The 13,290-nt window shown below is 36.8% G+C and overlaps 2 protein-coding genes across 2 annotated transcripts; both read left to right on the top strand.

Annotated features, from left to right (window-relative positions):
- The first annotated feature begins 879 nt into the window (after positions 1–879).
- On the top strand, positions 880–2,591 carry LOC125223392 (LOB domain-containing protein 18-like). Its single transcript, XM_048126522.1, has 2 exons — positions 880–1,321; positions 1,997–2,591. Exons 1-2 carry the CDS (start codon positions 1,019–1,021, stop codon positions 2,366–2,368), a joined length of 675 nt encoding a protein of 224 aa, XP_047982479.1. The 5' UTR covers positions 880–1,018; the 3' UTR covers positions 2,369–2,591.
- Positions 2,592–4,404: 1,813 nt separating this feature from the next.
- Positions 4,405–10,734, top strand: LOC125221389 (brefeldin A-inhibited guanine nucleotide-exchange protein 2-like). The gene is made up of 7 exons (XM_048123508.1): positions 4,405–5,886; positions 7,631–7,948; positions 8,135–8,480; positions 8,561–8,983; positions 9,068–9,357; positions 9,721–9,994; positions 10,474–10,734. The coding sequence occupies exons 1-7, from the start codon at positions 4,685–4,687 to the stop codon at positions 10,732–10,734; spliced, it is 3,114 nt and encodes a 1,037-aa protein (XP_047979465.1). The 5' UTR covers positions 4,405–4,684.
- The last annotated feature ends 2,556 nt before the right edge of the window (positions 10,735–13,290 follow it).

The following is a 13,290-nucleotide window of genomic DNA, read 5'->3' as shown; positions in this document are numbered from 1 at the left end:
TTTTTTTGGATTATTTATGACAATAGAATGTTTTATTTTATAATCAATTGAAGTGGTACTACACAGGGCGATAATTATTGTTACATAGGAGTATTTGCATTCACGATTATTCTGACTTAAAAACGCGTAATTCTCATTATATTTCAGTTACAACTGTGTTTACTTTATGACTAGGCCATCTCAAACGAGAATCTCGGTTCCACCGTAACTGAACATTGACCGGTCGATTGTCTTTAATACGAGTAATAATTAGTAGTCCAAATACACTACCACTGTACCACATGGTATGTCTGGACCATCAAAAATTCACTTACGGTAAATAAAGAATTCGTGATGTATTTAATTTCACATTCGATATTTCATTTCACGGGATGGTTCAATAGTTTTATACATTGAATATAAACTCTAATTTGAAACACACAATGCCGTTGCTTCTAATACTAATGTGTTTTACATTTCATATCACACTTGCGTACAAGTTAAACTATTCTCTATAGCATAAAATACTCTAATAGGAGATTAAAAATACAATTTGTTGATTGTAGAAATTAGTCCTTTTCAATTGTTGGCTGCTCAAAACATGCAGTAGCCAACTCAATCCCTCTCAACTGTGACCATTTAAAGATGATTTTAATTAAGTTTAAATTAGGACTCCTATAAGAAGGAAAAAAGGGGAGATGCAAAAGAGTTGTATTAAGGGAAAATCACGAGATAAATAAAAAGGCAGGTGGCTTATCGCATGTTTGCTTCACGCAAGCAGCTAATGGGGGGTTTGCTTCATCGCGTGGCTTCAAAGTATTCATTTTGTGTTTAAAAACCACCCCCTACCCCTCACCCCCTCCCCATCAAATACCACCAAACCCTAATTTAAAGCCAACAAAATTAGTACTCCTACTAATTTAGAGAGATAAAATTAAAACCATTATCTCTCTCTCTCTCTCTCTCTCTCTCTGCATATATAATAATGAAAACCCTGTGTTTTTGATTTGTGGCGTTGATCGCAGCTCAGTCAGAGATCATGAGTAGTGAAAACGCGGCGGGAAGCAGCGGCGGAGGGGGGCCGTGCGGGGCATGCAAGTTTCTGCGGCGGAAGTGCGTGGCCGGGTGCATATTCGCGCCGTATTTCGACTCGGAGCAGGGCGCCGCCCACTTCGCGGCGGTGCACAAGGTGTTTGGAGCAAGCAACGTGTCGAAGCTCCTCCACCACATCCCGTCTCAGAAGCGCCTTGACGCCGTCGTCACCATTTGCTACGAGGCTCAGTCCCGCCTCCGCGACCCCATCTACGGCTGCGTCGCCCACATCTTCGCCCTCCAACAGCAGGTCCCTCTCTCTTTAAATCATTGCTCTCTTAATTCTGTTAACAAATTCATGCTTAATCCTTAAAGATCTGTCGCATCAGAGTTGGTCAACTAATGTAAGTAGAAGATTAGCACACAGTGATGGAGAATGGGGGGAATAGTTACACGATTCACTGAAATCAAGAAACCTGATTTCTGACTCATTTTCTATAAAATGATTATCTGCCAAAATAAATCTAGTATACTCCTGCTTTCCTTTCTCCCAATTTTTTCTTCATCTTTTGCTGTTATTAAGGTTTTGGTCGGTTGGTTATGTGTGTACAATGGGGGTCCTGCTCCTCCTCATCAATCCACACATCTTTGTTTTCTACTGCTTGGATTCTTTACTCCATTTCAATCGACATCTTCAATTATTCATCGTCGATCTTCATTGCCAATCAATCACACCCTTCATTTGGGAACTCAAATTAGGGCTGAATATTCCAATCTTATGTGTGTAGATAAGATTAATTAGTCTTAATCATAGTACTTATTATTATTTCAAGTGACCGTGTCTGAATCTCTCGGTTCAGTTGCTTTAACCACAAGGATTTGTTTGTTGCCTAATTTTCCTATGTGTTGACTAAATTATTTGGAGTAACATTGGATTACCACCATTAATTACATGTGATTTTTTTTGTGTGGAAATTTTTTTTAGGTGGTGAATCTGCAGCAAGAACTCTCCTACCTACAAGCCCACCTGGCGGCACTGGAGCTTCCGACACCGCCGCCGCTGCAGCCGCAGCAGCTGATGGTGCCGGCGTCGCAGTCGATACTGGACCTGCCGCCGATCCCGGCGGCGTACGACTTCTCGGCAATGTGCGGGGATATGGTGGCGCCTCCCTCGCTTTGGAGCGTGTATCCGCGGCAACAAATCGATCAGCAGCGTCAATTCTCCAATGCGGCCGGAGGAGGAGGAGGCGGCGATCTTCAAGAGCTGGCGCGGGAGCTTCTGAACCGGCACGCTCCGCCGATGGTGGTGCGATGCGGGAATCAAGCTTCGTCGACTTTGCCGCCCAACTCTAGGTAGAGGAGAGATTAATGGTGGAAAATAAAATAATTGGGAGTGATTAGTTGCTAATCAAGTAGCTTAATTTGCTCAACTGAAACTCGAGGGGATTTGTGGTGCTCCTACTTGCAAGTGAGTACGTTTTGTTTTTATGGTCGATTGATCGATCACAGTTTTTATTAACTTCTTGTCTGCTGTTTATATTCCGTTTTGAATGATGATTTCAGTTGCATTTTTTGGTTAATATTTATGAATTGCGATCATGAATTATGTGCAGTTGAGGGTTTTGGCACTAATTAATTTGACTATTAGTTGATTCTAGCTCATGAACATGTTTAAACACTCTAGGGTTATGTTATAAAATTATTTGTTCTGGACTAATAGATAATTAATTTGTACTTGTAGCATAGAAAGTAAATTAATTAATTTGTGTGCGACATCTAGTACTGATCAGTTATAGATGTGAATTAAGATTAATACTAGTAACATTTTAATCATGAACCCACCTTCTATTCCACCAATTAGGTTACCGTTTAGGATTTTACTGATGTCCATTAAGGATTAAGTCTTTATGTAAATTGTGATAAAATTAAATTGGCGGTACAGTTAAAATTATATTCATTTAAACCGTTTTCGTCAAAATAAATGATAATTTGTGGTTGGAATTTGTATAAAATAAGGATGTGTGATTGGAGATTTTAGTAAGATAAGTCATTTTTTTTTGCAAATTGATAGATTGTCTGCAAACAAATGCCATTAAATTGTTGGAAACTACATGCATACTTAAAATAATAATAATAATAATAATAATAATAATAATTATTATTATTATTATTAAATACTCCATAAATTACCTTAACAATTTGAAAACAATACCAACGGTCCAACTTTAAAATTAAACTATGAAAAATCACTCTGAAAATATGAACTTTAAGTTTCAAAAGTAAACCCAATAATTTTTCTATAAATACGGCAATACAAACATCAATTAATTTAACCTCAAAAAATTACATGATCAACCTTAGAGACTTGGGTGCCATTACGGAAAAAAAGACTAAATAAACAATAAAATTAAATATAAACACCAAAACACTAAAGTAAACTTGCAACATTAAGTATAAAAACATTACCAAAGCCAGAGGTGTTAAAAGCTTAAAAGTTAAAACAATGCAAGAGTACATATATATACTGAATTATGAAATTGTAAAATTTCTTACTCAATGAAGGTTAGTTAAGATTAAAAATGTGTAAGAATGGGTTTGTTGTAAATTTTTTTTATAAGTATGAAACATTTTAGAGAGAAAATTAAGTAGATTAAATTATTTGGTATTTTGCTACATTGGGATAAAATGTATTCGGCCTTTCTAAGTGAGCCGGTATACACACAAATGCAGTCTTGATAAAGCCCAATAAAAAATTTGGCCTTCCAAAAGGTTTAAATATCAAACATGGAGAAGGAGTACTTTTTTTTCTGTCTTTTCATGCCAATATCTGAATACTATATTAAATCAGCTTTTGTTACTGGTAAATATAATATGACAGACATACGTGTATTAATGATGATTGTTATTTTTATATAGTAGTGTTATGTTTTAAATAATTTAAATCAGTAATGGCATCTGAGATTATAGTGATATAATCAGTAGCCAACTGATGAATACCACATTTTCGTCTCCATATTGTAGTGAATTCTTAAAAAAATTGTCCGACTCTCCAAGCAATTCTTATAAATTTCGATATTTGTAAATTGATAAAATGTACTTTTAAAGTACCAACATTAGTGTTTAAAATAGTGAAAGCGTCAAACATAAATTATTCCTACTTTTAATACGCCGGAAAATTTATTCTCGATCATTTCTAAATTAAAAGCCATAGGGGGGTAGACTCTAAATTTCAGATCACACCCATATTCGTCATGGATTTTCTAAATAAAATTAATAAAACGATATAAAGAAATCAAAACCAATCAATTAATTTCTAATTTCAACATATACTCTGATGCTTATATAACCAGATTTATTTATTCATGGAGAAGTACTAAAAACTATAGTCACATTTCCAAATTAAATTTAACAAAACTGCATAGGGCATTATCGTCATTTCCGACGTCGTCGTAAGCTTCACACTCCCAAATCAAATCCATTCACCTGACCACCACCACCACCACCACAACCACCGCAGAGCTCCGCTCTCCTCTCGTTTTCTCAGTTTACCTCTCTAGATCAGTCACTGCGCCTCCGCCTCCGACAAACTGGAAGCTCAGATCAGCCAGTGACTCCGCCGCGTCAATTTCCGACGCATAATTCAATCCTTCCGCCTTCATCTTCTAGTTCGGGAATGGCTTCTTCGGAAGCTGATTCCCGCTTAAACCAAATCCTGATCCCCGCGCTCGATAAGATCCAGAAGAATGCTTCGTGGCGCAAGCATTCCAAGCTCGGGTCCGAGTGCAAATCCGTTATCGAGCACCTCACCTCACCCAATCGGAACCCTACCGCCGCGTCGCCGCCTACGTCTCCGTCGGCGCAATCCGATTCCGACGCGTCTTTGCTGCCGGGCGTCCTCCTAGATCTTTCCCTGTACGATTCCGAGATCGTTCTCAGCCCACTCATCAACGCACTATCCACCAACTACCTCAAAGTTGCGGAGCCTGCTCTTGATGCGGTCCAGAAATTGATCGCCCACGGCTACTTACACGGCGAAGCGGACCCCAGCGGTGGCGCGGAGGCGAAGTTGCTCTCGAAATTGATCGACTCCGCTTGCAAGTGCCACGAATTGGGGGACGAGAATGCGGAGTTGTTGGTGATCAAGTCGCTTCTTTCAGCGGTTACGTCGGTTGCGCTGCGACTGCACGGTGATTGTCTGCTGCAAGTGGTGAGGACTTGCTATGACATATATTTGAATAGTAAGAATGGGGTGAATCAGACGACAGCCAAGGCATCGTTGGTTCAGATGCTAGTTATTGTGTTTAGGAGAATGGAGGCCGATTCTTCTACGGTGCCATTGCAGCCTATTGTGGTAGCAGAGCTTGTGGAGCCAGCAGAGAAGGCGGATGTGGATGGTTCCATGATTTTCGTTCAGAGTTTTATTACTAAGATAATGCAGGATATAGATGGGGTTTTCAGCCCTGGTACGCCCAGTGGTGTCACGGGATCAGGGGCTGGGGCCCATGACGGGGCATTTGAGACGAAGACCTCAACTGTGGAGGGCACAAATCCAGCAGATTTGTTGGACTCAACGGATAAGGATATGCTTGACGCTAAGTATTGGGAGATCAGCATGTATAAGACGGCATTAGAGGGTAGGAAAGGAGAGTTAGCAGACGGTGAGGGAGAAAGGGATGATGATTTGGAGGTGCAGATTGGAAACAAGTTGAGGAGGGATGCTTTTTTGGTTTTCCGGGCTTTGTGTAAGCTCTCCATGAAGACTCCACCCAAGGATGCCGTTGCTGATCCCCAAGCAATGAAGGGGAAGATAGTGGCATTGGAATTGCTCAAACTTTTACTGGAAAATGCTGGGGCAGTATTTAGGACTAGTGAAAGGTATTTGATTGTGGCATTGTTTCGTCCAAATTATTTTGTTTTACAATACTTAATTTATATATTTGCATAGCTATGATGCCTAAGCATGAATATCCGGCTTATAAGGTTAGTTGTTGAACACTAGAGATGCTGTATTACACTATATTAGAGTATATACCATGCATTTAGCATTAAGATAATTACACTATATTAGACTATTTACCGTGCATTTAGCATTAAGATAAGATATGGATTTTCTTTGTGCCGGGACTGCATCTTCTGAAGTATAGAAACTAAGGTGATATGGTGTTGGTAGCTAGGATAACCTCACACTCTTTTTATATCAGAAGGGTTTCCTTAAATTGGAGTATTCTTATACAGTCATGAGAACTTAAACTTTCTCTAAATGACTAGATGGGAATTTTCTTATGGAGTTAGCGCAGGTAATTTTCAATTGGGAATTTATGAACAAACAACTAATTGACCCAAATGATAGTGGAGTACTAATTTATTCCCATGTCATTAGAGGCTCATCTTATTTCCAGTCCCGTTTATCTTCTAGGTGATACTTTTCTTCAAATTGTAATAGAATTGGAATGTAGGTTAAGAAGATCGTAGGATGATATATCCTTCCTTTGATAACTGGGAAGGGTAAAATCAGTGCGAGTGACTAGTTGATTACTTTTTGCTCGTTGAAACATGCAGTGTTTGCTGTCAAGCAAGCATTTTATGTTCATTTTGTTATATTGCAATAGTAAATGGTTTGCCATGTAGTATATGTTTTCTGCATAAGTTGTTTTAGATTTGACATACCCTAGTTCAGGTTCTCTGTCCTGAAACTAAAAGTGAACAAAGTCATAATGCGACACTTTAATTGAATGCTGATTATACAAGTCACTAATTGACTCCTAATGGTAATGGGTCTGTTGTCCCCATGCACTGGCGGATCCAAGTGGGAACAAAGGGGTACGGGTGTACCCCCAAAATGCTCCCACTTAATGATATATTGTTATAGAAATTATTAAGCGAAGCGGTGGTCTAGTGGTAATGGGCTTGTTTTTGTAACTGGGAGCCCTGAGTTCGACTCCCACTTATGCAGTTTTTGTTTCTCCCATAGGAGTATGGGTATTTTAGTTTCTTTATTATATTTTGTAGCTACCGTTAGAAGCCTTTTTCTTCTGCTTTTGTACTAGCATATAGGAAAGGATTAGGGGTTTTAGAGTTTTTTTTATCACGTTTTGCATTCCATTATTTCTTAAATTGTGTTTTAAGATTTAGTATTTTTTATATACTACTTATATATTTATGTTCGTATAATTCGCACCCCCAATTTAAAACTTCTGCCACTGTCCCCATGCTATTGTCTTATCAGCACCTATACTAAGCTCCTCAAGCAGAATTGTCGAGTTTGAACTTTGATGCTAGCTCAAAACTATGTTAGTTTTCTTTGAGTTAGATTCTGCTGGTATAATTAGCATGGTCATGATATATAGTTCATGTACCAGTTCTGAACTCTCTCGCAGTTCTTCTGCTGTTTGTTTCAAATTTTTTCCGGTTTTCTAGTTTTCCAACAGCTGATTTCTTCCTTGCCGATTTGTTAATTCCCAGTTCGAATATATATATCTGTGTTCCTGTTCTTCGAGTTGATTATTGTCTTTAGTCTTTGTATAAGATGTTTGAGCACTCTCCCTTTTTATTTTATAGCTCTTCTATCTTTCTCAGTTTGAATGCAAAGCATCGCTAATTACAGTTATTTCTTAAACAGATTTTTAGATGCTATAAAGCAGTACTTGTGTTTGTCACTTTTGAAGAACAGTGCTTCAACTCATATGATCGTGTTCCAGCTCTCATGCTCCATATTTATGAGCCTGGTGTCGCGTTTTAGAGCTGGATTGAAAGCAGAAATTGGGGTATTTTTTCCTATGATAGTCCTTCGAGTGTTAGAAAATGTTGTGCAACCCAATTTTCAGCAGAAGGTGACAGTCCTTCACTTTCTGGAGAAGCTGTGTGTAGATTCACAGATCTTGATAGACATATTCCTCAATTATGACTGTGATGTTAATGCTTCCAATATATTCGAGAGGTAAGGACTTGTCCTCTCTGTGTACTTTTTGCCCAACTTATATCTGATATTTTTGAGTCAATACCTTTTAATCTTTTGTCAAATAACTGCTGGGCTTCTAAGTTATGCATGAAAAATATGTCATTGCTAAAATTCAAACAATCTTATTGTCTCTTGTTTCTTTTGTCATTTCATTTTCTATTCCAGAATGGTCAATGGACTACTTAAAACTGCTCAGGGTGTTCCACCTGGTGTTTCAAGTACACTCCAGCCCCCGCAAGATGCTAGTATGAAACTAGAAGCTATGAAGTGCTTAGTTGCTATCCTAAAATGCATGGGTAACTGGATGAACAAGCAATTGAGAATTCCAGATATTCAGTCGTCAAAGAAACTAGATGCTGCAGATAATGTACCTGATTCTGGGAGTCCCCCTCACACAAATGGCAATATAGATGAGCCAACAGAAGGATCGGATGCACAGGGTGAAGCTTCCAGTGAAGTTTCTGATGTTTCAACTCTGGAGCAGCGCCGTGCCTATAAACTTGAACTTCAGGTACAATTTAGGTTAACTTAGTTTGATTAATGTGGTTAATATTTCTTTTATCAGTCTGTGAAATAATGATTATGTGGCAGGAAGGCATCTCTCTTTTTAATCGCAAACCCAAGAAAGGTATTGAGTTCCTGATAAATGCAAATAAGGTGGGGAACTCCGCAGAAGAGATAGCAGCTTTCCTTAAAAATGCCAATGGTTTGGATAAAACTCTGATTGGTGACTATTTGGGTGAAAGGGAAGATATGTCATTGAAAGTAATGCATGCTTATGTGAATTCATTTGAATTCCAAGGGATGGAGTTTGATGAGGCAATCAGGGTCTTCCTACAGGGCTTTCGGTTGCCTGGCGAGGCACAAAAGATTGACCGGATCATGGAAAAGTTTGCTGAACAGTACTGCAAATGTAATCCAAAGACCTTTACAAGTGCTGATACAGCTTATGTGCTTGCATACTCTGTTATACTACTGAACACTGATGCACACAACCCTATGGTCAAGAACAAGGTAAAATTGTAAACTGATGGTTGATGGATCCTGTTAAAGATTCTCAGTTCTTGACAATTGCTAAGTTTTAAATTTTGTATCCAGATGTCAGCTGAGGATTTTATAAGGAACAATCGTGGGATTGATGATGGAAAAGATCTACCGGAGGAGTACTTGAGATCATTGTATGAACGGATATCTAGAAGTGAGATCAAAATGAAAGAAGATAATTTGTCTGTCCAACAGAAGCAGTCTGTGAACTCAAACAGTGTTTTAGGTTTGGATAGCATACTAAACATTGTGATACGTAAGCGTGGGGAAGACAGTATGGAGACCAGTGATGACCTCATGAGACACATGCAGGAACAGTTCAAAGAAAAAGCTCGCAAGTCAGAGTAAGCTTGATTTTGAAATCTTCTGCATAATGGCTAGGAATCTAGGAGTAGTCCTTGGGCCTGTAATAAGCTCCCCCCAAGCAACTCTACTTTATTGGTCATGGTCCTCATTATCCTTAAAAAGGTTTTAGCCATAAAATCTCCTGTCTAATTTTTTTTTGATGTGACATATATGAACACACATAAGATGGGTAAATTAGGAATGCATGAGGACCTGATGAATGATGAAGCTTTAAAGGTTTTGTCAGTTAAAGAAGCAGGGCTTCATAAATATTTTTCTTCTTGTTAGGAGAAATGATGGTTTTTAGCATTCTCTGGAAAACTTGATCTAGTTTTGATCTTCATGTTGTTGGGAAATTGTAGGTCAATTTACTATCCTGCCATAGATACGGTGGTCCTCAAGTTCATGATTGAAGCATGTTGGGCTCCAATATTGGCTGCCTTCAGTGTTCCTCTTGACCAAAGTGATGATGAAATTGTGATAGCTCTCTGCTTAGAGGGCTTTCGTAATGCAATCCATGTCACTGCAGGAATGTCCATGAAAACTCATAGAGATGCTTTTTTGACATCATTAGCCAAGTTTACTTCACTCCACTCACCTGCAGATATCAAAAAGAAAAATATTGATGCAATCAAGGTAAATATTAGTTCCTTGTGCTTGCTCTGTATGATTTATCTTATAATGGTACGAGTAAAGCCTTCCCATTCTTTTTATGTTTTGAAGTGTTTTTTGTTCTGTGTATCTCTAGCCTTTCCTTTCTTGTTAAATACTCTGTATTAGAATTCTTGTGTCTCTCTTTATTGATTCATTTATTTTTTGGGGTTATTGGTATTGTGTAGTTTCATTATTCATGGTTACACCTTACATGGGATAGAAGTTGGTAGTGTATTTAAGCCCCACGTCCTTTGTCGTCCCTTTTTTTTCGAAAAAGAGATTCTTAAATATAGTCTGATTTGGTTAGCTGCATATTATTTGGGGGATTATAGAATGTGATGCTCCTAAAATCTTTTCAGGGCTGCTAAATCAAAGTGAAATGATTAAAGCTTGTTACTCCTGTTCACCAATTTTCAAGATTTTCTGACTACTCCAGTCCATCTGTGTACTTGTTGTAACAGGTTATAGTCACCATAGCAGATGAGGATGGGAACTATTTACAGGAAGGCTGGGAACATATATTAACATGCGTTTCACGGTTTGAGCATCATTTCTGCAGAATCTTGCACTCGATAAACCTCCTAGTTACGAGGAGTCAGAAGTGGAGTCTTATCTTGTCAACCTCTGCCAAGAAGTCTTGCAGTTCTACATTGTTGTTGCCTGCTCGGGACATCTTCCTGACTCATCTCTCGACAGACGAACACACTGGACGATACCTCTAGGATCTGGAAGACGAAGAGAACTGGCTGCACGAGCACCTCTCATTGTTGCTACTCTACAGGCTATAAGTACATTAGGAGATTCTTCATTCCAGAAGAACTTGTCTTGCTTCTATCCCCTGCTTTCGAGCTTGATAGGTTGTGAACACGGTTCAAACGAGGTCCAACTCGCCCTGAGTGATATGCTCCACTCATCAGTAGGTCCAATCCTCCTACGTTCTTGTTGACCTCTGAACCACACCTTTTTCTTTCAGATGTATGATATTTATGAGTTTTTCATTTCCTCACAAAAATTGTTTTACAAGTATAGGCATGTAGAGTTTATTAATTACATTAAAGTTGATATTGGTTTGCTATTGCCCTGATCTTTTGAGAACGCATCGGTTGGATTTGGGTTATGTGGTGCACCATTTTTAGAGCAATGGTTTTCCAGAAGACAAAGAAAAATTAACATAATTAACTCAAAAAAGAAGAAAACATGAACTTATATGACCGTAATATATATTGGGCTTATAAAATGATGGTAAAAGTGGAAGAGGGATTGGTAGTATTTCAGCATGAGCAAAACCAACCCTCGAAAAGGCTTATGAAGCCCTAATAATTCTTTTTTATTTTATCTTTGGTACATTTTTTTTATTATTGTACATATGTCTCAATATTTTTCTTATATGAGAATTACAAGGCTATGAAAACCAATTTGGCCATTAATATGAATCACCGAGAAAAAAACATACTGTAATGTTTTTCTTTCCTTATTTAGTACTATATGAGTATATCCTTCAATCTCATTCAAGATATCCACATTTTTTTTTTTTAATTCATTCCAATTACTCATAATTAGAATAAATATTTTTCCGTCATCATTATAACATCCTATTAGTACTTTTTTTTGCAAGTTTTTAATAGCCCACCACAATATAAAAGTCCCTTACCCTTGCTAAGCGAGGCGCTTTTTTTTTTCACTCGTTTAAAAAATATATATTTACTAGTTGAAATTGAAATAAAATAAAGTAAAAAAGAGAATAATATAAAAAAGACTAGTCTCTACATTATTCTCTTTTACTTTATTATTTTATCTCGTACTTAACTATTGGAATATTATTTTTTCAAAACAAGTATGAAAAAAAAACTTCTCGCAATAAGATAGAAATTTACAGTTATACAGTTTCACCATCTTCATATTTTTGGAATTCAACTCTTTAATTTGTTTTCATGAGCACGTTTATAGGGGCCAGTGTTGACAAAATTACAATTCAAACTCTCTCGCATGTCCTAAGGAAGTTGTCTTTTCAACATTTTCAAAGTACTAGTATAATTTATACTACTCCATATTTTATTATATTGTCCTTACATAATCATAAAAGACTAGTAAATGGTCCAATTAACAAACATTCAATGTTGTTTTAGCAATTTAGTGTCTTGATCATTCGCATTTGTTGTACAATTCATGAATTGAATCAATTAAGCTATGCACTTAACTAATAATCGGAAAGGGAATTAATGTTAATTAATTAATTCGGGTTATTACGTGTTAATGGTTGTGTTGATTAATTAAGAGACATAAAAATCTGCTAGAGATGTTTGTTGCTTGCTTTTTCCTGTACACTTCCATTCATCATAATCCGTGGCGTACTTTAATTAATTAAGTCATTATTTTAAATAAATAGCTCAAAACTTTTCCACACACCAGTCTCTTATTACCATTTCTTAAAAATAAGAATAAATTAATTAAGTACAAGATCCAGCAGCATGAGAATCAGGGTTTTGCTGTTTTTATTATCACAAGACACATCTAAGTCGTTTTCCAGCTTATGTCGGGGCAAAACCCTAAATCCTGATCCTGAATTTTAAAAATAAAATTAATTACCATTTATTTATTTTTAATTCATTTCAAGTTCACATCAACGCATGAATAAAATTATCTTTGTATCTGTCAATTAATATTTTACTTTGAAGGGAGAACATAGTTTGGATAGATACTTTCTTTAATAGCTAATTAAAAAGGAATGAAACTAAATAGAACGATTTAAAAATTAACGATGTTAATATCTTCGGTTTGATCTCATAACACACCATGTTTGTAGTAGCGAATGACTGAATTATAATGTTGATGATAGTCATGTTTACCGCAATCATTTTGCTTTCTTTTTATTCAATGATAATATTTTTTTCACGACAATTATTAAATAACTCCTGTCATTTGCCATGCCCTTCAAAATCTCACAACTTTACAAGACACAAAGATTTCAACAACTTGACAACTTTAAGAATGTTGCGAAAAAAAAAGAAAGAAATGATTAAACTTCATATGTTGGAAAAGTTTAACAAGTTCCAAGATTGACTATCTATTATTTTATTCAGATATAAAAGTTCTTGTCTTCAATCATATTTACAAAAAAAAACGTCCTATGATTTAATTTAATCCATCCCCAGTTATCGTAATTATAAATTCTACCACATATTTAAATTGTACTATAAGCTCTTCCATATATGTTGGAATCTCATTTCTTTTTATTTAATCATGATTAAATTATCTTTTGTGGTAAGCTTGGTTAAATA

Source organism: Salvia hispanica, chromosome 4, assembly GCF_023119035.1.
Source record: "Salvia hispanica cultivar TCC Black 2014 chromosome 4, UniMelb_Shisp_WGS_1.0, whole genome shotgun sequence".
Taxonomy (NCBI): domain Eukaryota; kingdom Viridiplantae; phylum Streptophyta; class Magnoliopsida; order Lamiales; family Lamiaceae; genus Salvia; species Salvia hispanica.
Note: the sequence above shows the minus strand (reverse complement) of the source record. Positions and strands in the feature narration are given on the sequence as shown.